At 39.5% G+C, this 26,768-nt stretch overlaps 1 protein-coding gene across 1 annotated transcript in view; it reads right to left on the reverse strand.

Moving 5' to 3' along the window:
• INSR (insulin receptor) overlaps window positions 1–26,768 on the reverse strand; it is a 176,067-nt gene that overhangs the window by 89,366 nt on the left and 59,933 nt on the right. The window contains exon 2 of the mRNA XM_089667526.1: window positions 20,042–20,593. Coding sequence (XP_089523652.1) covers window positions 20,042–20,593 — 552 coding nt within the window. The remainder of the gene's footprint in view (window positions 1–20,041; window positions 20,594–26,768) is intronic.

Raw genomic sequence — 26,768 nt, forward strand, 5'->3', positions numbered from 1 at the left:
ATACAAAATGTGCAAAAAATACATCTAAAGTGCTAAAAATCCATGTACATAATACAAATTATCAAAGTCCCAAATCCAATGCGAAAGTGCTGCCGGGCCGAGTCTTCTGTGACGTCACCCCGTTCCGGCTGGTGGTAGGACATCGCAGGAATTTTGAATTTATAGACTTCCTTTATGCACCTTATCTTTGTAAGTACAATATTTTACTGAATACATTTTTGAGTTTTAAATCGGGTTGCACTATGAAGTCTCTTCTGTTTTAATCTCTCTCTACATTGTATGGAGAGTGGTTCGATGTGAGGAATTCATTTGGGTCAGCCCGCAGCCGTCCATCCATCTCCCTTGATATTGCTAGCACGGGTGTCAGTGTGGAATCTGGACACCATCTGTTCGTTTGATCTTTTGATTGGAGATCAATGTGTCTGGCAAGAGACTGATCTGTTTGTTGTGGCGAGCACTTGTGGACACCATAGTACTCTGTAGGAGGATTTTTTCAGCATTGGATTTGGGACTTTTTGATAATTTGTATTATGTATATGGACCTTTAGCACTTTAGATGTATTTTTTGCACATTTTGTATATGCACATATCTATTTATGGTCCATTTTTGATATATTGTGTTTATTTATTGTGTCAGATTGGTTTAGTGTACAGCGCACTCATTTATTTTTTGTTTTTTTAATTTTTCTGGTATTCATGAAGAGAGTAGCGGCAGTTCACTTTATTTATTCACTGCATTTTATATCTTATTTTGTCACTTTCATTATCTGTTGGGTGTAGCGCAGGTTCTCTCTTTTCACAAGTATGGATATTCTTTATGTACTATTCTTTATGAGACAAGAGATATTTTCTCTTGAGTAGTCCAACTGATGTCCCTTCATTTATTTTACAGACTTTGGATAGTGTTCTTTCCAACAATTTCTTCAAGTTTAAAAGGACAAAAATGTTCAAATAGATACTAGGGACTGCCATGGGCAGGTCAGCAGCTACTTTGTTTGCCATATTACTAAAATTAGATTATATTTACTCTTCGCCTCTGTACTGGAGCCATGTTTACGCATGGCTCAAATACATTGAAGATATACACTATACTGCCAAATGTATTGGGACACCTGCCTTAAAACGCACATGAACTGTTAATGGCATTCTAGTCTTAGTCCGTAGGGTTCATTATTAAGATGGCCCACCCTTTGCAACCACCCTCCTGGTAACCACCAAACCCAGACATGTCCATCCGATTGCCAAACAGAGAAGAGTGATTCCAGAGAACATGTCTCCACTGCTCTAGAGTCCAGTGGTGGCGTGCTTTACACCACTGCATCCGACGCTTTGCATTGGACTTAGTGATAATAAGGCTTGGATGCAGCTGTTCGGCCATGGAAACCCATTCCATGAAGCTCTCTGTGCACTGTTGTTGTGCTAATCTTAGGGCCATACGAAGTTTGGAGGTCTTTAGCCATTGACTGCAGACAGCTGGCGACTTCTGCGCACTGTGTGCTTCAGCATGCGCTGACCCTGCTCTGTTTTTTTACGTGGCCTACCACTTCATGGCTGAGTTGCTGTTGTTCCCAGTTGTTTCCACCTTGTTATAATACCACTAACAGTTGACTGTGGAATGTTTAGTAGAAAAACTAATTTCACGGATGAACCTGTCACGGTACAACGATTTAATTCACTGAGCTCCTTAGAGTGACTCATTCTTTCACAAATGTTTGTAGAACCAGTCTGCATACCTAGGTGCTTGATTTTATACCTTCTGTGGCCATGGAGGTGATTGGAACACTTGAAGCCAATGATTTGGAGAAATGTCCCAATACTGTTGGCAATATACTGTATGTGCCATTGGCTCTCACTGCTGTCAATCACAGCCAATGAGAGGGGGCAGAGCCAAACCACAGCTCCATGTGTGAATGGACACATGGAGTAGCGGGTTCCCCCATAGAAAGCTGCTTGCTGTGGGGGCACCCAACAGGAGGGAGGGGCCAGGAGAGCTGCCTGTGGGGGACACGAAAAGAGGAGGATCTGGGCTGATTTGTGCAAAAACCCTGCACACAGCAGGTAAGTAGAGACATGTTTGTTGTTTTTAGGGAAAAAAAAAAAGTTAAGCCTTTGGCATTGCTTTAAAGTAAATAACTGTACACCAAGTTCACTATATGGACCACCTATGTATGTATACATGTTGATCATTTCCCCCTTAATCTCTTATTCTCAAGAGAGAATAAACTCAGTTCCTCGAATCTTTTCTGATAGATGAGCTTCTCTATGCCTTTTATCAGTTTGGTTGCCATTCTCAAGTTCCACAATATTCTTTCTGAATTAATGCCCAAAACTGAACTGCATATTCCAGATCAGGTGTTACTAATGATTTGCACAGGGGCAAAACATTTTTTTTCTCTCTCTTCCTGGAGTCTATACCTCTCTTTATACAAGAAAGGATTTTGCTGGCTTTGGAAACTGCAGCTTGGCATTGGATGCCTATGATCTACCAGAACTCCCAAATCCCTCTCTACCATTGATTCCCCCAGTTGTATTCCCCCTAGTATGTATGATGTATGCATATTCTTAGCCCCCAAGTGTACATTACATTTATCAACATCAAACCTCATTTGCCACGTAGTTGCCTAATTAAAAAGCGCTTTGAGATCAGCTTGTAAGTTGGAGACATCCTCTAAGGATTCCACTGTATAACGTGGTGTCATCTGCAAAGACTGAAATGGTACTTTTAATCCCAGACTCTATTTATTTCAGGTACTTATATAGCGCCGTCAATTTTCCGCAGCACTTTACACATATATATTGTACATTCACATCAGTCCTTAACCCTCAAGGGGTGTACAATCTAAGGTCCCTAACTTACATTCATACATACACATATTAGGGCCAATTTAGACAGGAGCCAATTAACCTACCAGCATGTCTTTGGAGTGTGGGAGGAAACCGGAGTACCCGGAGGAAACCCACGCAGGCACAGGGAGAACATGCAAACTCCAGGCAGGTGGTGCCGTGGCTGGGATTCGAACCAACGACCCTAGTACTGCAGACTCTATGTCATTTATAAATTTATTAAAAAGTAAGGGTCCCAACACTGAACCTAGGGGTACACCACTAACAATTCGGTCTTTTAGTTTGTTTTTTATCCATTTGCAAACAGACTTTTCCAAAGCTGTAGACTTTAACTTACACATTAGCTGTGTGTGGGGAACTGTGTCAAACGCTTTTGCAAAATCCAAGTATACAACGTTCACAGCCACTCCTTTGTTTTTGTTCACCTCCTCATAAAAAGAAATCAGATTTGTTTGACAACTTGTGCCTTTCATGAATCCAAGCTGTCTGTTGCTTAAAATATTTTTCTCCAGCAAGAACTCTATGTGGTCTTTTAATGAACTCCAGTATCTTCCCAACTATAGAAGTTAAACAAACAGGTCTATAGTTACTTGGTAAAGATTTTGATCAAGCACCACATTGACCTTACGCCAATCCAGTGGTACTATGCCAGTCATTAAACAGTCCCTAAAAATTAGAAATAATGGATTTGAAATGACAGAGGTCAATTCTTTTAGGACCTATGGGTGTATACCATCTGGTCCAAATGCTTTATTCACCTTTATTCTGTCCCACGTATTTCTGGACCATATCAATTCTGAGCGACTGTGGATCATTTGGGACTGTGTCAGTATTATCCCCATTATGGACATGAGCTCCCCCATGTTCCTTTGTATACACAGAGCTGAAGAAGGTATTTAATAAATTTGCCTTCTCTTTGCCCCCAGTCACCCACTCTAGATTATTTAGTAAAAAGGCCTACATGCTCAGACCTGACCATTTTACTATTAATATATTTGAAGAATTTTTGGGAGTTTGTCCTACTATCTTTTGCAATCTGTAGCTCGTTTGGAATTGTTCTGGCCCAGATTTCCTTTTTTACATATTCTGTTATATTACTTGTAACTATTAAATTAACCTAAGTGAAAATTTTACAGTGTTACAATTTCTTTGGGTACTATGGATTTATTTTGAGGTGAAAGGAAGGAATCACCAGATCAATTTAAGGCATCGTAATTTCCTAGAATGCAGGAACTTTGAGACCATTGTAAAGAGGGCACTTGATAGAGCAATCAATATTGTTTTGAATCAGGTACCACAAGCCCAGTGGTGTGGCTAAGCTACCGTTCATTTAGCTGCACAGTTTCAGGTCTGAAAAGATCAAAAAGATAAAAAATCAACATGGCAACAGGTTTTTCTGCAACAGAGGTCTATGAGGGGTAAGCATTGTCCAACACACACATAAAGCAAAAATCTTAAGAGATTTATCAGAATTGACTTAAATGATATATATCAAAAAGATCCCTTTCATGTCTCATACAAGAAAGGTTGTATCATTGCATGAACTACAACATTTGTATTTCTCTTGTACGTGGTTCAACTTTTTCACACCCCCACACAAGCTGGACTTTTCAGATATGTCAATACTGCAATTGGAAAACAGATTACTATATTCACCTACTGAAATGATTGTTCTTCCTGGTATTTATTGGCATGACCACAGGAAATTTCACATGTAGGATTAAAGATTAAAGGAGCAACATTTTGGTGGCCCTGAAGAATAACTCAAAATAAGCCCCTTTATTTGGGATAACCCGCTGCGGTCAATTTTGTTAACACCCAGCACCAAAAGCCATGACAGAGGAATGGTGATCGATCAGGACAGAGCAAAGATTTATTTACAGAGGAAATCTTTTTGAATCCATACAGTTAGTTATTCTCTGGGGCTTAAACACAAATTATTATAGTTTTTCTATTATGTAACAACCATTATCATATTGTATTAAGTTTAAATTTATTTGATCGCATAATTAGGGGTGTGGTTTGACTTGTTTTACCCCTTCTACTGGTACAACCCTGTTCCTTGTTATTTTTCTTTGACCCTTGCAATTGACAGTTGGTCTCTGTCATTTTATTTTTCTTGATATCTGAAAGAACATGGGTGTTGCTGATCAATGGTCAAACACTGGCTGCTGATCGAGCTGGAAATGAGTATTGCACATGCACAATGCTTTCTGCGGTTGGCGCAAAGTGCAATTACTATGGATCTTGAGCCTTTTCTAACATAGGTTCGGGGAGCAGCATTTACATACTCCACTGTGGGGGATCCTCACTGGAAAGCCATTTCTATAGGTATATACAGTGTATAGTGTTGTTTACGTTTCCATATCTTGTTCTGTAAATTACCTTGAGAAAGTGAGCCACTGTGTCCCTGAAATGTCACGTTGGTCTGTATGAAAATCCAGTATTGCGCAATTGGAACCGGGTGTGCTAAAATTCTTTGTTTACAGGTGTGAAAATGTCTAACGACGCCATACGTGTTATGAAAATATGCAGGGATTCAACACAGATTTTGCCTTTTGAAGACTATAACTTACTAACACTATATCAACTCATAATACCTCTTCCCAATCTATTAAACATCTTGAATAAATTCTCTTAATTGACCGGCATCCTGAAAGACACCCATAATGAAATTATTGTGGACCTGGCAATCTTGGATCATATATGCCCGTCCTCACCTTGAAATCAGTTTTCTAGCATATATGTTGTAGTCTGTAAAGGGCTCTGGGGTGAATGAATCAAGGGGCAAGCTTCCTTCAACTCTCCCACTCATACTATTCACTTTCCCTTGTCCCATTTCTTTGCCCCTCTCCCCCCTCCCTTTTTGTTTTCTTTTTTTCTCCTTTTCTCCTCTCTCTCTCAATCCTACTCTCTGGTTTAACAAGAACAGTACTTTCCACCTCATCATAAAACTATGCTAATCTCCCACTTCTGTATAGAGCTATCCCATCAGCTGAAGCCAATCTACAATTGATAATGAGCAAATGTACCTCAACACTCGCTTATTCTTCCTTTTCTTGACATACAGCCAAATCCCTATAAACATCCTGTGTCATTTGATTACTAGAAAAGGTTAGTTCATTGTTCTTATAGCACACCCCTAATCCAAGACAATTGATGTCTTTAATGTATTGACTCATACTCAAAACAGGCTACAAGTTTGTAGATTAGTAATAAGTTAAAGTACCGTCTACCATATTCATGTTAAAAGACATCTAGGGTAAAAAAAACTAAATCTAAAAAAATTAATGAAAATATGTGCATAATAGGAAATAGGAACAGGATCTAAAGCTGCCACCGTGAGTTTAATGGGGTACGGTAAACCTGTGTCTGCTTTTAAAAATGCTCCATTCTTGAACAACTGCACATTTTCTTCTTTATAGCAGCCTTGTCTTTTGATCCCGTGATCACTGTGACAGGCAATCACAATGATCAATAGTGTTAGAACCTGTCCCTGTACCGTGCCCTGTACTCCTCTGCGTAACAGTATCTTTCCTCTAGCTAGAGGTAAAAAAAAAAAAATCAAAAGATAAAATAGGTAAATGAGAGCTTAGTCTTGGTTAGTGTTATTGTACGTTCAGGGTCAGTGATGTTATAGACAGAATAAAAAAGGTTTCATATGCAGCGCCAGTGCTATTATCAGTGTCTTCAGGATAAAAGCAAAAATAAATAGCGTATATATATATATATATATATATATATATATATATATTACATACACACACACATACCATTTACTCCTGGTACAAATAACTAATGCATACATACATGTATGTGTTATCATGCATTTCAGGAGTAGGAGAACTTGTTCAGGGTGTTCTGGTGGTTGGATATTGTAATGTCATATCTTTTTTTTTTTTACACCATTATGGGCCACATGCACACAAACAAAAACACACACACCCCAAGAGATTTCCATTAACATATACCTCCAAATGAAGGTCGTTTGTCTTGAAAGAACAAGGTATAATTCAGCTGGGGTGGCTCAGTATTTTGCATAAATTTAAAGTTTTGTGACCAAACTATATTGAGAAAGCTTGCTAAGACGGCATTTCCAATGAGGGGGTAATTTTGACAGATTTGTTTGTGAATGTATCTTGCAGCTCAATTTTACCAGTTCACATCAAAGTGTTCTAAACATGCTGGTCATTTGCACAACTCCTTCCACCAGTTTCTCCACTTTCAGCAACAGCAAACATAAATGTAGAATGCACATGTTCACATTGACCACATCCGTGCATTAAAGTGCATAGAGTTTATATAAGTTGATTTATCATAGTCCTAAAATAAAAATATATGTGCCAATAATGAAAGTAACAGGGCTTATGTTGCAGCTTATTGTTTACAGTTGCTTAAATTAACCACTTGCCCTCCAGAGGTTTTACCCCCTTCCTGACCAGGCCATTTTTTGCGATGTTACTTTCACTGACAACTGCACGGTCATACAACGCTGTACATAAATTAAATGAATGTAATTTTTTTCCAACAAATAGAGCTTTCTTTCGGTGGTATTTGATCGCCTCTGCGGTTTTAATTTTTTGCGCTATAAACAATTTTGAAAAAAATATATATATATTTTTGACTTTTTGCTATAAAACATATCCAGCAAAAACAAAATTTCTTCATAAACTTAGGCCAAAATGTATTCTGCTCCATGTCTTTACAAAAAAAAAATCCCAATACATGTAAATTAATTGGTTTACGTGAAAGTTATAATGTCTACAAATGGTGATATATATATTGGAATTATAATTGCAGATTTTTTTCATACTAGTAATGGCGGTGATCAGCAACTTATAGCGGGACTGAGGCGGGCAATCTGACACTGGGGGGGGACTGACTGCCACTGACATCCCATTGACACTAATACAGCGATCAGTGCTAATAAAAAGTACGGACACTGTACTAATGGCACTGGGTAGGAAGGGGTTAACGTCTGGGGCAATCAAATGGTTAACTGTGTGCTGTTTTACTATGTGTGCTGTGTGTTTTGCTAGGGAAACATGCTGCTTTGTATTGCTCTGCTATGCAGAGCAATACAAAGCAGCATGTTGGTGCTGACAGGGGAGAGATCTGTGTTTACACACAGACCTCTCCCCGGTCAGTGTTCCTCGGCAATCCGTGGGTGCCGGCGGGGAATCTTTGGCAGGGGCCTGGTGATCGACAGCTTTAGCCGCCAATGGCGGTGCGCGTGGCTCCTATCCGGAAATGCAAAATCACACACACACACACACATATATATATACACATATACATATATATACACATATACATATACACACACACACACACATATATACAGTGGGGATCGAAAGTCTGGGCACCCCAGCTAAAAATTTGTATTAATGTGCATAAAGAAGCCAAGGAATGATGGAAAAATCTCCAAAAGGCATCAAATTACAGATTAGACATTCTTATAATATGTCAACAAAAGTTAGATTTTATTTCCATCATTTACACTTTCAAAATAACAGAAAACAAAAAAATGGCGTCTGCAAAAGTTTGGGTACCCTGCAGAGTTAATATCTTGTACTGCCCCCTTTGGCAAGTATCACAGCTTGTAAACGCTTTTTGTAGCCATCCAAGAGTCTTTCAATTCTTGTTTGAGGTATCTTTGCCCATTCTTCCTTACAAAAGTCTTCCAGTTCTTTGAGTATTCTGGGCTGTCTGTCACGCACTGCTCTTTTAAGGTCTATCCATAGATTTTCAATTATGTTGAGGTCAGGAGATTGTAAAGGCCATGGCAAAACCTCCAGTTTACGCCTCTTGATGTAATCCCCTGTGGATTTCGAGGTGTGTTTAGGATCATTATCCATTTGTAGAAGCCATCCTCTCTTTAACTTCAGCTCTTTCACAGATGGCATCAAGTTACCATCCAAAATTTGCTGAAATTTTATTGAATCCATTTTTCCTTCTACTCGTGAGATGTTCCTTGTGCCACTGGCTGCAACACAACCCCAAAGCATGATTGATCCAACCCCATGCTTAACAGTTGGACAGAGGTTCTTTTCATTAAATTCTGTGCCCCTTCTTCTCCAAACGTACCTTTGCTCATTCCAGCCAAAAAGTTCAATATTAACCTCATCGGTCCACAGAACTTGTTTCCAAAATGCATCAGGCTTGTCTATATGTTCATTTGCAAAGTTTAAATGATGATTTTTGTGGTGAGGACGTAGAAGAGGTTTTCTTCTGATGACTCTTCCATGAAGACCATATTTGTACAAGTATCTCTTTATAGTGGAATAGTGTACCACAACTCCAGTGTCTGCCAGATCTTTCTGGAGGGATCGTGCAGTCAAACATGGGTTTTGAATTGTTTTTCTCACAATCCTGCGAGCTGTTCTGTCTGATATTTTTCTTGGTCTTCCAGATCTTGCTTTAACTTCCACTGTTCCTGATGTCATTTCTTAATTACATTCCGAACAGAGGATATTGACATCTGAAAACGCTTTGCTATCTTCTTATAGCCTTCTCCAGCTTTGTGAGCGTCAACTATTTTCAGTTTCAGTTTTCTAGACAACTGCTTAGAAGAACCCATGGTGCTGATTGTTGGGGCAAGGTCAGATGAGTCTGGGTATTTAAAACCTTTGAGATTGACATCACCTGATCTTCCCAGATGATGACTGAGAACAATCCATGACACTGGCAGGTCTCAGCTTTGCAAAGGGGGCAGTGCATGCTATAAATTCTGCAGGGTGCCCAAACTTTTGCAGACGCCATTTTTTTGTTTTCTGTTATTTTGAAAGTGTAAATGATGGAAATAAAATCTAACTTTTGTTGACATATTATAAGAACGTCTAATCTGTAATTTGATGCCTTTTGGAGATTTTTCCATCTTTCCTTGGCTTCTTTATGCACATTAATACAAATTTTTAGCTGGGGTGCCCAAACTTTCGATCCCCACTGTATATACACGTGATTTTGCACAACCTTGCCGCCCTGCAGCAGTAGTTCTGCTATAGGGCAGCGGGGAACCGGTTAAGGACAGGTTCACAAACAGATGTCTGAATCATTTTTGATACAATCATTCATAGCTATTAGATAAAGAAGTCTATTTTAGCATTTAGCAGTTGAACACCATCAGAGACCTAAAACAGAGCAGCAAATATTTACAGTACACTTTGTCACACTGTGTTATACTCGAAAACTTGCATAAAGATTTATATAAATCTACAGTACACTTGTTCTGAAATCTCAAACAGCATTTTGGAATCTTTATCCAGTCATGGCACGCCTATTAAAATCTTGTGGCACCCCAGGTGAATTATACCTTGTTTTTTCCAGGATAAACTGGAACCTCATTCAGTGGTAAATGTTAATGGATATCTCTTGTTTTTTTTTTTATTATTATTATTTAGGTCATTACCATGACCCACTGCTAAAAGCAAAACCCTAAGCAAATTCCCCTACTCTTGATGTGTAGGAGGATACCATGTTTGTGTGCATTTTTATGAATGTTTTTAGTAGGGCCAGGAAACAGTGTGCATTTTGCTTTGTTTATCCTACATAAAACACACTGACCTTGCCATTAAATAGTGTATTTTAGATAGAAAAAAAGGTTTTCTAACACTGACCATTATGCTAGCAGTGACACTAACCTTCATCAAGCCTTGATCTAACTATTTCATCTTTATTTGTTTCTCAACATACTTTCTTTGTTTACACAGACTTTTCCTCTATTGAGGAGAAAAAGATACAATTTACCCTTTTCTCTTCACAGAGGAGAAAGAGTACAAGGCCAGGTTCTAACATTAATGATCATGTGATCAGTAGTCAGTCTTACCAGCTCCTCATCATTATGAGACCAGGAGCTGTTGGTGACCACGTTTCCATGCTGGGGGCATGCGATAGAGCACACTTCCAGTACAGACACGTGTGGCGCCATAGAAAAAAAGCCCACTTCTTACTACCACGTGCACGCCAGTTCAGAAAGGCGTAGAAGGTACCAAGGTACAAATACAAGTACAGCGTAGAAGGTACCAGTGTAGTAAACAGTCATCTACTTGTTGTCTTAACCTACGAATTATAGGTCTGGTGGTTCTCTATCAACTCAGCTACACTAGATGGCAGCTGCCTAAGCTTTATATTTTTTAAATCCAATATAATTACATATATTGTATTATAGCTGCCAACAATTTAAATTTATTTAGGGGTGCCTTGATGCTGAACTCCACAGGCTATCGACACAAATTACTTCACATATGCCCCACTTGAGTCTTGCCCCTTCCTCCCACAAACCCTGCACAAAAATGCTCAGGCCTGCCGATACACGGCTCAGGCCTTGGGTAGTGCAGGAGGCATACACAATTTCCACTATCAGAAAAACAGGCATGCTCTAGGCAGCAGAGGAGGAGGCTAAAAGAAAGGTAAGTATTATGCGTTACTGGCTACTGCTGTCAGCATGCTGGTCCAATGATGTTTAAGAGCTAATACATCGTCCTACATGCTGAAGACTACACTTGTTAAATGCCTCCAAACTTGGGGGTGTTTCCAGGGAGAAAATTTCCGGGGGAACAAGCATTGAACATCTGGGGCTATCATGATTTTGTTTTAAATGGAAAGCTCAAAAAAGTTCCTTTGTTTTCAAAGCTGTAATGCACAAAGCATTCATTAAGTGGGCAAAAGTTAAAAAGGGGGAGTATATACCTTTAAAGTATCCCACAATTCATCGTCCTGAACTGACACAATATTAGCAATGCTCTTATCACATGCTTTCTGAAAACAAGTAACTGCTATAGTTCTATTCAATCACTTTGCATGCTGGGTTCAAATTATGTGAGCTCCAGCGTTGTCAGCCCACTAGAGAGGCTGTCTGTCAGGATCACAGGTATCTTTCAGTCATTACAAGTCTTTTTAAAGCAGAACTCCAGATTTTAAAATGTATATACAGTGTGTGTATATATATTGATCAATTAACTCCCTACAAAGTGCATAAAACAGAAGAATATATACATCAAATGAGCATTTGGGTAGCACAGTAGCGAAGTGGTTAGCACTTCCGCCTAGAATCACAAGGTTTGTCGTTTAAAATCCCAACCACAGCACTACCTGCCTGAAGTTTGCAAGTGCTCCCTGTACCTGTGTTGATTTCCTCCTGCACTCAAAAGACATGCTGGTAGGTTAACTAAATCTTCTCTAAAATGGCCCTAATATGTGAGTTTGTGAGATTAGATTTCAAGCTCCTTGAGGGCAGGGATTGATGTGAATGTACAGTATATATGTGAAGTGCTGCGTAAATTGACGGCGCTATATAGCTACCTGTAATAAATAGGTTGCAAACTGTGCCTCCTCACATTCACTTTCCTGATAGTTTAACACTTAGAACAATAAACAACAGAGTACCTAGTGATGAACACAGACACCAGTTTAATTCCATGTTTAAAAGCAACAAGTGTGGTCTACTTTGACCTACTAGGATAATTATTCCTCATCAAATTACTTGGGTCTGCATGTTGTGTTTATTGTAATGACCAATATGTATGCAAATAGCATTTGTCCCTGTTTAAGGACTACATTAACATGCTAAAGCATACACTGCATGCAGAAATTGTTCTATGTTGAACTCAGGTAAGACAAAGCCATCTTTCCTGCATAAGATTCTTTGCATGCTGCCCATGTAAAAGGTGGTAGCATGAGTATAAGATATGGCCTTGAAATAATAACTTGAAAATAAGGTAAATGCAAATAACCAGGTTGGTTTCCACTGAATGAATATCTTATGTTACAGATTCAATTCCTGATAATCATTCTAAACCTAGGGCACAAAAACTGAATGTCCTTGGCTCTAGGAACCAAGGGTTTAATTCACCCATTTGTTCTGATCCAGAATGAAGTGGCTTTACTGTGCACAGTGTGGAATACCTAGCAATTTCAGGGACAACAGCCCATTCACACCTGTGTATGTACATGACAATGCACCTGTATAGGTGTAAAATAGGCCCATATTAAACAGCAGCACATAGCTGTGAACTAGCCACACAGTAAAGAAGGAGATTTCTACTTGAAATGCACATTCATGCAAAAAAAAAAAAAAAAGTGTAATTACGCCTTAAAAAATGTTAGTCAGGGTGTGGCATCTTGATTAGCCAGCCCATAAGGATGTAATTCCTGAGCATCCGAGCAGGAGTGAATTAATCTAAATAGATGCTGGGATTGTAGACTGAGCTGTGCATGAGGAGCTCCGTATACATCTAAAAAGTTGTGTAAAGAGGAAGGAAAGAACCTTTTTTTGCACAAGAGACAAGGGGGAAATTTACTAAAACTGGTGCACATAGAATTTGGTGCAACTGTGCATAGAAATCAATCAGCTTCCAGGTTTTATTGTTACAGCTTAAATTGTTACTAAACCCAGAAGCCTGCATTCACTATATCTGGTCTCTCACAGTACACAGAACATGGAAATGCAATTATATTAGTAAATATAAACTGCTAAATACCTTTTCTCATCAGCAGAATATAGCAGTCTTGTAACTTCTATCAGTGTCCAACTGAGCACTGGATAAAGCTTGTAGGAGGAGTTTTCATTCTCCTCTCACTGCCCTATGAGTTTGCATAACCCCTGACCCTCTGTCTGGACAGTGCTTATTGGCCTTGTGCTGATCACATGCACCCTCCCAAGAAAAATGAAAATCTCTCTAGCAGCACACATCAAACTGAGCATGTTCAGAGTGCCCCTGAGGCTGTGTTCTATCAGGAGATGAAATGGGGAACGTGGAAGGAGGTGGATCAGAGAAGACAGGATCAAACATCCTTTTTACACACTGCAGAGGATTAACCCCTTGGATTCTACAGTGAGTATAACACGCATGCTTTACTGCGTATACATACTGATTTAATTGTTGTGGGTTTAGTAACACTTTAACTGAACAAGCTGAAGTAAGAAGTGAATTGGCTACCATGCACAGCTGCACCAGATTCTGAGTGCTCCAGTTTTAGTAAATCTCCCCCAGTGTAGGTCTCTTTTGCAGGAAAAAACATTGTGATGTCAAATGTATTACTGTCCCTAAATCACAGCCCAGCTGTGTCATGTGATTAGCCATGGCCAAATCACAGCTAAGCACAAAAAAAAAAAAACCTAAATGAATCGATGTCATTCAGGTAAATGCTTGCTTACAGCAAAGTAATTCTTTGCTATAAGCAAATTGTGTAAAAAAAAAAAAAAAATACTGATCACTTCCCCAAAGTAGTACAATGTTACTATGGTAACACTGTACTACTTTGGTCATAGTGAAATATGAAAAAAAAAACTTATCTTTAATAATATCTTTAATAAAAAATTAAAACTAATAAAAATAAATATTTTTTTTTCCCCCATACTGTCGCCAGTGTCCCTGATCTCCGCCATGCCAGTTATATGATGACGCTGTAATGCACTGGTGACAGTATGTTAAAAAAAAACAAATAGTGAAAATTATTTTACATTTTTTCATTTTCCGAAACATGACAAAAAAATTACAACTTCAAAAAACTTGTCATGCCTCTTATGAAATACATCGGACTGTTTACTTTGCAAAAAGTGGTCATTTGGGGGATATCTATACTGTTCTGACATTCTTGGACCTCAAGAAATTAGATTGGCTGTCAGTACTTCAGGATTGATCAATATTCAGATATATAGTTTGTGAACTCTATAATTTTCCTACAAACTAAATAATACATCCTAATTTGGGTTATTTTCACCAAAGACATGTAGCAGAATACATCTTGGCCTAAATTTATGAAGAACAGTAATTTATTTGCAAACTTTTATAACAGAAACAAAGAAAAACGTGTTTTGTTTTTTAAATTTTCGGTCTTTTTTTGTTAATTTAGCAGCAAATAAAAACCCCAGTGTTGATTAAATACCACCAAAAGAAAGCTCTAGTTGTGTGAAGAAAATGATAAAATTTTAGTTTGGGTACAGTGTTGTATGACCGCGCAATTGTCATTCAAAGTGTGAGAGCGCTGAAACCTGAAAAATGGCCTGGGGAGAAAGGGGGTAAAAGTGCCCAGTATGGAAGCGGGTAAAGTCAATTCACAAAAGGAAATAAATAATTAAATGCATGCAGTATTTAAAGTAGTGGTCCAGGCATGCAGTATGTACTGGTATCTGTCAGTACTGTCATGGGTTGTTAAGGAATGGGTGGCCGCCAAGTCCTGAACAACCTATGAGTCATCAGCTCTCAGCAGGGTTCCCCACCGACAGCTGAATGTAGGGGTCCTCCCCTCCATCCATACAAAGCCCTAAGGGTCAGGTATGGATTTTGGAGGAAAACCCCATGTCAAAATTAAAGCAGAAAAAAAAAAAAAATGGCATGGGGTCCCCCCAAAATCCATACCAGACCCTTACCTGAGCATGCAGCCCGGCAGGTCAGGAAAGGGGGGGATGAGCGAGCAGGCCCCCCCCCTCCTGAACCATACCAGGCCACATGTCCTCAATATGGGGGGAGGAGGGGGGGTACTTTGTGCTGGGGGGACAAGGACCTCTTCCCCACAACCGTGGCCGGTGGTTGTAGGGGTCTGTGGGCAGGAGACTTATCGGAATATGGAAGCCCCCTTTAGCAAGGGGGCCCCCAGATCCTGCCTCCTCCTATGTGAATGTGTATGTGGCACATGGTACAACTACCCATTCACAAAAAATAAAATCTGTAGTGTGAAAGAAGACAGTAGAGAGTCTTTGACAAGCCCTTTATTAAAAGAAGGAAAATAAAAGAATGTCCCCTGAAGTAGATCCAATATCAATCACGATGCCCGCCGCCACCTCTACCCGAAAAAAGAAGAAAAAAAAAAAAAAAAAAGGCTCCGCTCTGGACACTAGCTCCCGCCATCTGACTGCATGCTTGGATAAGGGTCTGGTATAGATTTTGGGGGGGACCCCAAGCCATTTTATTCTAAAGTTTAGCATGGGGGTTCCCTCCAAAAAGGAGATCAGCAGTACAGACAAGCAAAAACTTTTTTTATGGAGAAAAAAATTTTTTGTAATTGTTGAGTGCTTTATCAAAACTATAATGTCATCAAGTTAGGGTTTAGGTCCACCTAAAGAAATGGAGTCACCTCAGAGTGCTTGATTTGATGCAACATTGATCTTAAGACAAACTTTTTTTTTTGCTTACATTTGACAGATGTATATACTGTAAACATAACCCCATTCCAGTGAATGAATTCCATCCTCGAAGGTGTAAGCCCTAGATAGAAAGTCATTAAGAGGATATCACTAAACCCAAACAGGAAACGGAGTTAACCCAGGCGGTGTGCTTCTCCTGGAGGCCAATATAGATATTATTGAAGTTGGAGCCTAGTAATAGTGTGGTTCCCTATTATTGCATATGAGAAGTATGTGGTTTTAAACTGTATTCTTATGATACAATTAAAACACTCCTATGGTAGTACTCCTATCAGTCCTTGTGATTTAACTCTTGCACAAAAGGAGGCGGATAAGAGCAAAATGTATGTCATTGGAATATGTATAGCTTGGAACAATGAGTTCTCCTTCACACACCAACGATGCAGTCACATGCAATAAATGGCACAATAATGTACTGATGCCTGCTGGTGTGTTGTAGTATCATTCATTGTCTGACACCCCAATGCACCTGCGTTGCAATGGATCACAACAGAACACAACACACCTGGGAGATATTAAAAACCAGTGAATCGGTTTTCATTTATTCAAACACCAAAATATTGTTTTGAGTGAATGGAAAGAATCTATCATGGGAAAGCAGTCTTACTGATGTGTAGATCATATGTAGTACAATAAAATGTAACTAATGAAATTTAGCTAAAATTTAACTAATCAAAAAATAGCTATTTACTCAATGCATTGGACTGTAAAATGTCTGAATTGCTTTAGGCCCTCTGACGCCATGGGGCCACATATTTGCGCATCTGTCTTTGTGCTGGAAGAGCGACACATGGTGTGCTGCCAGCACAGAGATGAGGGTCTCATCAAGAGATCCAAGTCCCATATGAGCGATTGGATGTCACGGTCATCAGTTACTGTTAAGCTCGCCCTCGTGTTTTCTCTCTCTGACGATACATTGTATTCTCTCACTCCTTGCAGAGAGAAAAAATGGTGTGCAAAACAAAAAAAATATAAAAATAATAAAAAATTACATTAAATTAAAAAATACCTAGAACAAGGTTTGATCTAGGTCAGTGGTCGGCAAGCCGCGGCTCTTTACACACGCTAATGCGGCTCTTCTGTGTGCCGGGCGCCCGCTCCCCTCCCTCCTCTCGGGCGGCCGCCCCAAAAGTCAGGACCTTTTAATCCGGCCCGCGGATGTGGCTGTCAGAATGTGTGTAGGCGGGGCAGCGTGACGAGCGTGAGGGGAGCTAGGCTCCTCTCACAGTCTGCCCTGAAGACCGGAACGGCGCGGGAAAACGGCGAGAGGAACGCGCGGAGCAAAGGTAAGTGAATTGACACAGGGGGGACTTGGTGACTTAATATGGGGAATGAATTACTATACGGGGAATGAATTACTATAGGGGGGGATGAATTACTATAGGGGGGATGAATTACTATATGGGGGATGAATTACTATATGGCGGATGAATTACTATATGGGGGATGAATTACTATATGGGGGATGAATTACTATGGGGAATGAATTACTATATGGGGGATGAATTACAATATGGGGGATGAATTACTATATGGGGGATGAATTACTATAGGGGGGATGAATTACTATAGGGGGGATGAATTACTATATGGGGGATGAATTACTATATGGGGGATGAATTACTATGGGGGATGAATTACTATAAAAACTTAAATTGAAACTAAAAACAGTGTACCATCCTATGTATTTTCAGTTTTAAAAATGTGGCTCTCAAAATAAATTTCAATTGTGGTTTTGGCGAGATTTGGCTCAGTTGAAAAAAAAGGTTGCCCACCACTGATCTAGGTCAGTGCGAGGATTAGTGTTTTTGGGAAGGATTTTTTTTCTTCTTTTAATTAGTATCAGTGTCAGTTAGGGGTCAATTCACTAACAAATACCACATGAATTTTTGAGTTAAAATAACAAATGCGGTATTTATTTCAAACGTAGTCAACTCCCTAAAAAACATGTGTTATTTACCGAATGTGTTAAATATTTATGTTTTGCAATATTTAGCACTTTTTGCATTATTTTTGGTTTTGTTTTTTCACAATTTTTTTTTGCAGGCTAACACTGCACTAGAAGGTACACAGCAATTATGTGAAACTGAAAACATTCTAGTGTGCTTTCATTCACAAAATGATCTCCCTCTGATGAAATGTTACAAATTTATTTTTATACCTGAGCTCAGAGGAGAACATTTTCACATTGATACATTGTATACTTTTCACTTTCTGCACAGTGCAGTGTTCCTCTAATTGTTATTTTGTACATTTCTAAAATACCGCCAGCAAACACCCGATGATAAATAACAAAAGTATTTTTTAATGAATTGAGTTTAATGATTTCTCTCATGTTTTTTGCATTATTTATCTCACTATTTTAACAAATGTGCGGTATTTACGTCACATGCTATATTTTACTTTGATGAACTGACTCTCATATTAGCTCAGGCAATAATTCTGAAAAATGAGTCATGTGACCTTCATATCGCCTGCAGTAACCTTTAGTAAATTGACCTCTTCGTGTCAGTGTGTTTTAGGTAGGATAAGAAAAAAAAAAGCAAAATAAGCACCATTGTCTCTGGGCTGTACATAAACAAATGTAGTATCGCTGCGATCGTCAGAAGCGCTTATGTTGGGCTGTCCTTTGGTGGTAAATTATGGTAATAGCAAGAAATATACAGCTAAAATTATAAAAAAAAGTTCACTATTTTGGGACAGTTTTCCTGTGATAAAAATAAATAAATATCAGGAAATATCCATTACCATTCACCACCAACCGAAAGCCCAATTTGTCCTGAAAATAAGATATAATTCACCTGCATGCACAAAGTAGTTGTGATGATATTTACGGTTTTACTCACACATGTCAAAGTTGCAAAATTGTGCTAAGGCATTAATATTTGTTTTACCCTTAGGGCGAAAGGGGTTAAGGATCAGTGTATTCGGCAGTGTGATTGTTAGGTTCACTTCTCATTGGCTTTCACTGATAATGTGAGCATTATGGAAAAATGACAAATCTTTCAAATCTTAGTGAAATGAGCTATATATTTTCCTCTTGCATTGTAAATGTGATTAAACACATATGATATTAAATTAGTTGGAATACACATTCCTATTTCAGTTAAATGGTAAACAGTTTCAGGAAGCAAAATTAGTAAACTGTTATGTATGCTTACATGGAGTAACTGTATGACTGTTCATTCTCTGCAAAACCAAGTTCCAGGCAAGCTGTTTAAAACGAGAAGCTTTCTTTGGCCATACTTCTCTACTGGGTCACAGGAGTGAACGCACTTTTGCTCTCCTGTGACCTAGAATCAGCCAACAGCCGGCAAAAGTCCACTGCTAGCTGATGTCACAGAGCTGCTCCAGGCTCTGGAAGGATCCAGACCATATTGTCCAGATCCATCCTGATGCCCGATTTCACAGCTGGCTCAGCCTCTCTCAGGGGAGAGTGGTGACTGACAGTCATGTCATGTGATTACTCATTTCTCAGGCTAAGAGCTGGCGGGGGACAGCTGCAGCATCAGACCGATGCTGCAGCATGGAGACGAGTATGTATGAGTGTTTATGTTAAAACCCCACACTTCTCCTTTTAGATACAGTATATCAAAACTGTTTTTCATACCAAAGCATTTAAAACTATGTTAAACCAATTTTAACCAACCATAAAGAAATAGGCAGCTTGATATTTAATGTGTCCAGAATGGGTTAGCCTAAAAGAAGGAAACAAGCCTAATTTAAAATAGGCTGCCTTCACTGAAACAGGCCACAGACTCTCCTAAAATGTCATCTGGACCTACTAACATGAGTGTTACAAAATTGTCTGCAATTGTGGAAACATCTTTGACCTGCTTTAATGAACAGCACTAATTTTGGATTGCTTCCTGTCTTGGCCAAGTTCCAGTACATTGGTTCCCCTCTAGAGGCCTGGAGCTCAGATATGTTGCTTTCTATAGATTAATTTGTGAAGTAGATAAAACAATCTGCTTTAAGGGAACAAGAAAAAAACAAAACATCAACTGCAATATATTTGAAACACAAAACAGAAAAAAGAAAAATAAAACTTACTTCTTTGACAGTGATCCTGGGTCCAGCAGCGCTCACCAAACACGGAATTAATTACTGTAGAAGGACAACTGCTCTTTCCCTTTATAGCACCAGGGCACACATCCCCACATTCTTCCTTGTTATCTTTATTGAGGTTGATATAGTTGTCTTCCACAGAGTCCAGGATTTTTGACCAGTCAATGGTAGATAGGTAACACAGCTCGTAGTTCTTCTCAATCCTGACAGAGCCTCTAGTTATGCGCATAAGGCTGTGTAGACCGATCTCCTTTAGATCAAGCATCTCAAAAATGACCAAGGCATAGTTGAAAAAGAGTCGAGTACCACGGATGACTGTGAGATTTGGAAATAGGTCTTTTAGACTTTGCAGACCGTAAACTCGAAATAGAAGGAGGTAGTCTGTTATCATGGTAAGATTGGAAAATCTTAACCCTTTAAAATGTTCTGGTTTGGTGTTAAACATTAGCAAAATCTGTAGATGACCTTCAATAACAGTGCAGTCTTCCAAGTCATACAACTTTGTTAGGTTATTCCGAATATCCATACTTGGACAAACTGGAAAAGAGGGAAAAGATTAAAATTAATAAATAAAATATATTTTAGATATGTTAGCCATACTACAAAGCAGCAATAGTATAACTAAATTATGTCTAAACATTAACTTGACCAAATAAAAGTTACTCAGATATTATGTGGACTTCATCTTGTAGTCCTGATAGTTCCAACCTTCTCAATGCAAAATGTAAAGCTAATGTGTGTTTCTTAATAGACCAAAATCTAACAGAAACTGAAAAGGTTCACGTAAGCATTTTTTCTATCTGAGATCTGAAGTAATGTGTGTTCAATCTTAAAATCCAACAAGACTTCACATCACATACAGTAGGTAGTCCAGTCCTTCAATTTTTAAAGAAGTGCCACCAGAACTTGAAATCCCTTTTTGAATCCCTGTTTTACCTCTTTAGCACCAAGCACAATGAAATGCCTGCCACATAATAAGGCCTCACGTACACTGCTTCTCCTAAACAGGTTTAGGAGTTTTTGGCGTTCACGTACACTGCTTCTCCTAAACAGGTTTAGGAGTTTTTGGCGTTTTTTTGCCAAAGCCCCTGAACTCAACTCAATAAAAGCCTATGTGTCCATGTAACAATAGACTTTTACCAGAGTCTAGGAACAGCAGAGTTAAGGGCCAGTTAAAAGCTTCGCGTTCATGAGAGGAACGTTTTGGCCAAAAAAGTTAAACGCCACAAAAAAGCACGTTAATGCATCTAAACACTAGCCACGTTTAGCACTTGGACGTTTATTCACGTCAATGGAAGACACTCTGGCCAACCGAATGAATAAATGTCCAAGCACTAAACGCGGCACCATTTAATGTTCTTCTGCTGCCAGGAGAGCTACATGTCTAGGGGAGTTTATGTGTACATGAGGCCTAAGCATAGCTTCTGGGGTCAGTGTTGGAGAGAAGACTTAGCTGATATTAGAAGCTACCTTTATTCTAAATTACACCAGATTTAATCCGTTATCTGTAAATTTTGTACACATATCCATGAGCTGTGCATTGCTCACATCTCTACCAGCATCATGAGGGTCGCAGTCCATCTAATAGAAGAGCACAAGTATATGAAACATATTAGAAAGTTTAAAAAATGCTCACTTAATCATGTTCAGCACAACTTCATCGCTTTCAAAAGAGATGGTTTGAAACATGACAGATCCTTTAACAAGCTTGGAAAATGGCAAGTACAACAATGAAAAGACCACTTTGACAAAACCCATATAAAACCAATGCCTTGGCCATGGTTTGCAGCCTATAATTAAAGCATAACTCCGGTCAAAACATTTATTTTCCCATGTAGTCGGGCTCTGCTCACATTGGATTGGTTAAGTGCTCGTTTTGTCCAAGGGCTCAGAGAAAAGCTGTACTTATCCATTCCCCCAATCCTCCGGAAGACCACGCTCCCCCCACGCCCAGCAGTGGACTGTTCATGCCATCCTCACATCTGGAGCTGGTATAAGGGTCTGATGACATTAGGAACAGCCCATTTACAAGACTGTAAACATACCCCCAAAATGCTAGCAGTCTTGTGAAACCTCTGAGCACAAGACCGGTTCCCATCATTCCAACCCCAATAATGGGAACCATCTTGTGCTCGGAGGATTAGGCAAGTATATATTTCCTTTTCATAGTTAGTCTGGCTGAAAAAAAAGGCAAAAATCCATCCAGTTCAACCATTACAAAAAAAAGTTATAATCCTATACCCACAGTTGATCCAGAGGAAGGCAAAAAAGCCCCCATCAAAGCATGATTCACTTTGCTCCTGCAGGGGAATAAAAATCCTTCTTAATCCCTAGAGAGGCAATCGAATATTCCCTGGATCAACTTTACCTATAAATGTCAGTATCCAGTTATATTCTGTGTATCTAAGAAAGAATCCAGGCCTTTTTTAAAGCAATCCACTGAGCTGGCCAGAACCAACTCTTGAGGGAGTCTATTCCACATCTCTTACTATGAAGAAACCTTTCCGTATTTGGAGATTAAATCTCTTTTCCTCCAGACGTAAAGAGTGCCCCCTTGTCCTCTGTGATGACCTCAGGGTGAATAGCTCTACACCGAGTTCACTATATGAACCACTGATGTATTTATACATGTTGATCATATCCCCCCTTAATCTCCTCTTCTCAAGAGATAATAAATTCAGTTCCTCTAATCTTTCCTCATAGCTGATCTCCTCCATGCCTCTTATCAGTTTGCTTGCCCCTCTCTGCACTTTCTCCAGTACCCCAATGTTCTTTTTGTGAATTGGTGCCCAAAATTGAACTGCATATTCCAGATGAGGTGTTACTAATGATTTGTACAGGGGTGATATGATATCTCTCTCTCTGGAGTCTATACCTCTTTTAATACAAGAGAGGATTTTGCTCGCTTTAGAAACTGCAGCTTGGCATTGCATGTCATTATTAAGAATGTGATCTACCAGAACTCCCAGATCCTTCTCCACCATTGATTCCCCCAGTTGTACGCCCGCTAGTATGTATGATCCATGCATATTCTTAGCCCCCAAGTGCATAACTTTACATTTATCACCATTAAATCTCATTTGCCACATAGCTTTCCAAGCCCCTAGACAAAAACAATCATTTAAAAACATAATTTTACCCGGAAATCTTCTTTAACCAATGCAGGTGAATGCAGGAGTACGGTCTCATGAAAGCTGATACTTAATAACATGCTTAATCCTATGTGCATAATTTTGATTGCCCCACAGCAGGAAGTACACACTCCACCTAAAGTAAGTGTACAGCATTTCATGCAGGTGTCATCTGTTCCGCTCAGCATCTGTTCCGATTAGCAGGGGATCAGTGAACATATCCACTGCTGAATCAGAGCTGAATGGTACAGATGTCACTTTTGTGACATCTGTGTCCTTTCCTGCTAGAGCCTTGGTCTATGGGAAGAGAGATATAAACACACATGCATCCGATTACATCCATTTACCTCCGATCTGTCACATTTAGGTCAGAAAAACAAATGTAAAAGGATGCAGAATTTTCCTGAAAAAAAAACTGACAGCTGGATCTGATCTGAACACCCATATGAAAGGGACTGAAAGCAAATGCCCCAGATGCCCTGTATTCTGGCTGCATAATAATGGTTTTTCAGGCATCTAAGTACTGTTACAAAACCACTTCATATTTCTACCAAAACAATTAGCATGCTGCAAATTTACCCTCTTGCTGACCACAAACACATATACCACACATGTGTGTCCACGGGGGCCTGTGGTTATGTGCGGAGAGCGTGCGCACTGCATACAGTGCCTTGAAAAATTATTCATATCCCTTGAAATTTTCCACATTTTGTCATGTTACAGCCAAACATGTAAATGTATTTTATTGGGATTTTATGTGATAGACCAACACAAAGTGGCACATAATTGTGAAGTGGAAGAAAAATGATAAATGGTTTTCAAAATTTTTAAAAAATAAATATGTGAAAAACGCGTCGTGCATTTGGATTCAGCCCCCCCCCCCCGGAGTCAATACTTTGTAGAACCACCTTTCTCTGCAATTACAGCTGCAAGGCTTTTTGGGGATGTCTCTGCCAGCTTTGCACATCGAGAGAATTACATCTTTGCTCATTCTTCTTCGCAAAATAGCTCAAGCTATGTCAGATTGGATGAAGAGCGTCTGTGAGCAGCAATTTTTTAAGTCTTTGACTGGGCCATTCTAACACATAAATATGCTTTGATCTAAACAATAGCTCTGGCTGCATGTTAAGGGTCGTTGTCCTGCTGGAAGGTGAACCTCCACCCCAGTCTCAAGTCTTTTGAAGACAGGTTTTATTCTAAGATTGCCCTGTATTTGGCTGCATCCCTCTTCTCATCAACTCTGACCAGCTCCTCTGTCCCTGCTGAAGAAAAACATCCCCACAACATGATGCTGTCACCATCCTTTTTCACAGTGGGGATGGTGTGTTCAGGGTGATGTGCAGTGTTAGGCTACGTTCACACTAGCCTTGCTAGCAAGCGGCAGACAGGCGTTTGGGAAGCGTTTTTACTGTTTCCCAAACGCCTAGGAAAATTCTGCACATTGCAGCACATGGTGCTGTTCAAAAGGGAGCGTTAGCGGCGCGTTGCGTCGCGGTAAAACAGATGCCTCTGGTCGAGTCAGGAGTTGAAGCCTCCTATTCAAGTCTATGGTGCCGCTCCACAAACGCCCGGCCAGCGTTTGCGACGAAGTTGTGGGGCGTTTGCGGAGCATTAACACCAAAGTTCATTATAGGCGTTTGTGGGGCGTTTTTAATGCTTGCCAAATGCCTAGCAACCGCCACTAAACCGTGCATGCAGAGCGTTAAAAACGCTCCACAAACGCCGGACCAATGCTTGTCAAATGCTATAGGGGCATTTGGCAAGAGTTGGAAAAGCAGTCAAGTGTGAACGAGCGCTTAGTTTTCCACCACACGTAGCATTTTGCTTTTAGGCCAAAAAGTGCAATTTTGGTCTCATCTGACCAGAGCACCTTCTTCCACATTTGCGGTGTCCCCCACATGGCTTCTCGCAAACGGGACTTCTTATGGCTTTCTTTCTACAATGGCTTTATTCTTGTCACTCTTCCATAAAGGCCAGATTTGTGAAGTGCACAACTAATAGTTTTCCCACCTGAGCTGTGGATCTCTCCAGCTCCTCCAGAGTTACCATGGGCCTCTTGGCTGCTTTGCTGATTAATGCTCTCCTTGCCGGGCCTGTCAGTTTAGGAGGACGGCCATGTCTTGGTAGGTTTGCAGTTGTGCCATACTCTTTCCATTTTTGGATGATGGATTTAAACAGTGCTCCGTGAGATTTTCAAAGCTTGGGATATTTATTTTTTTTTTAATAACCTAACCTTTCTTTAAACTTATCCACAATTTTATCCCTGACCTGTCTGGTGTGTTCCTTGGCCTTCATGATGCTGTTTGTTCACTAATGTTCCCTAACAAACCTCTGAGGGCTTCACAGAACAGATGTATTTATACCAAGATTAAATTACACACAGGTGGACTATTTACTAATTAGGTGACTTTTGAAGGCAATTGGTTCCACTAGATGTTAGTTAGGCATATCAGAGTAAAGGGGGCTGAATACAAATGCACGCCACACTTTTCAGATATTTGTAAAACATTTTGAAAACCATTTATCATTTTCCTTCCACTTCTTAATTATGTGAAACGTGTTGGTCTATCACCAAAAATCCATTTATGTTTTTGGTTTTAACATGACAAAATGTGGAAAATGTCAAGGGGTGTAAATACTTTTCCAAGGCACTGTAGTTTGTAATTTTCTTTAAAGGATAACAACTATTTAAATAGTGCAAAGCTATTCAAAATATTGTATTTTAATAACCCCCATGTACTTTATACTGATATTTCAGGTCAGTGGGCAACATGGACTATGGTCCTCCTGTCTTCTATCTAGTTGGCAGACCATATGATACTGCACATGTGGCCTTTTCTCCATGGAAAAGCAATTTACAAGCCTGCAGGGAGACAATCTTCCCTTCAGGTTCCTTGAGAAACAGCCATATATGCGCAATTCTCCGTAGTTTGCTGGACCAGATGACCAGGCAAAAGCCACAGCATCCATTTTATGTTGCGCACCAATTTGTGGCCTGTTATTAAGATATAATGTGGTAAACTTATAATCAATTGTTATTTCCTAAATATGTTTTTCACAATCTGTGTACAAATTTAGTTACACAAATTAACATTTATACATGACAAAAGGATACTCAGAGCACTGGGTGAGCTAACGTTTTGTTTTGATTTCATTTCTCTGCCAGTAACCACAGACCTTAAAAAGAGCAATAACGCTCAAGTTGCTGCAATAAGGCTTTAACTGTTATTACCTTTACTAACTAGTGAATCATGGACCTCGAACAAGTATTCAGGTTAGAAGTCATCAATAAATATGTGTTCTACATCAGTGTCTGAAAGCCTAGTAAAGCAAGAATGAAGATAATGGTTCCAGAGATTGCTGCACCATTAAAAAAAAAAAAAAAAGTTAGAAGTAGTATCTTCTATATTTCTATGCAAAGCGTGCAAGACTTCAATGTCCATTTTTATTGGAATATACCTTTAACACCAACCAAGCACTCAGGCAAAGGAATAACAAGAGAGGACAGTCAAGCCCAAGGCATGTCTTATTTTTTTTTTTGGGGGGGATACCTAGCATTCAAGCAATTTAATAGAAATGTA

Source organism: Staurois parvus, unplaced genomic scaffold (assembly GCF_062004578.1).
Source record: "Staurois parvus isolate SC_StPar_1 unplaced genomic scaffold, SC_StPar_1.0 ptg000053l, whole genome shotgun sequence".
Lineage (NCBI taxonomy): Eukaryota > Metazoa > Chordata > Amphibia > Anura > Ranidae > Staurois > Staurois parvus.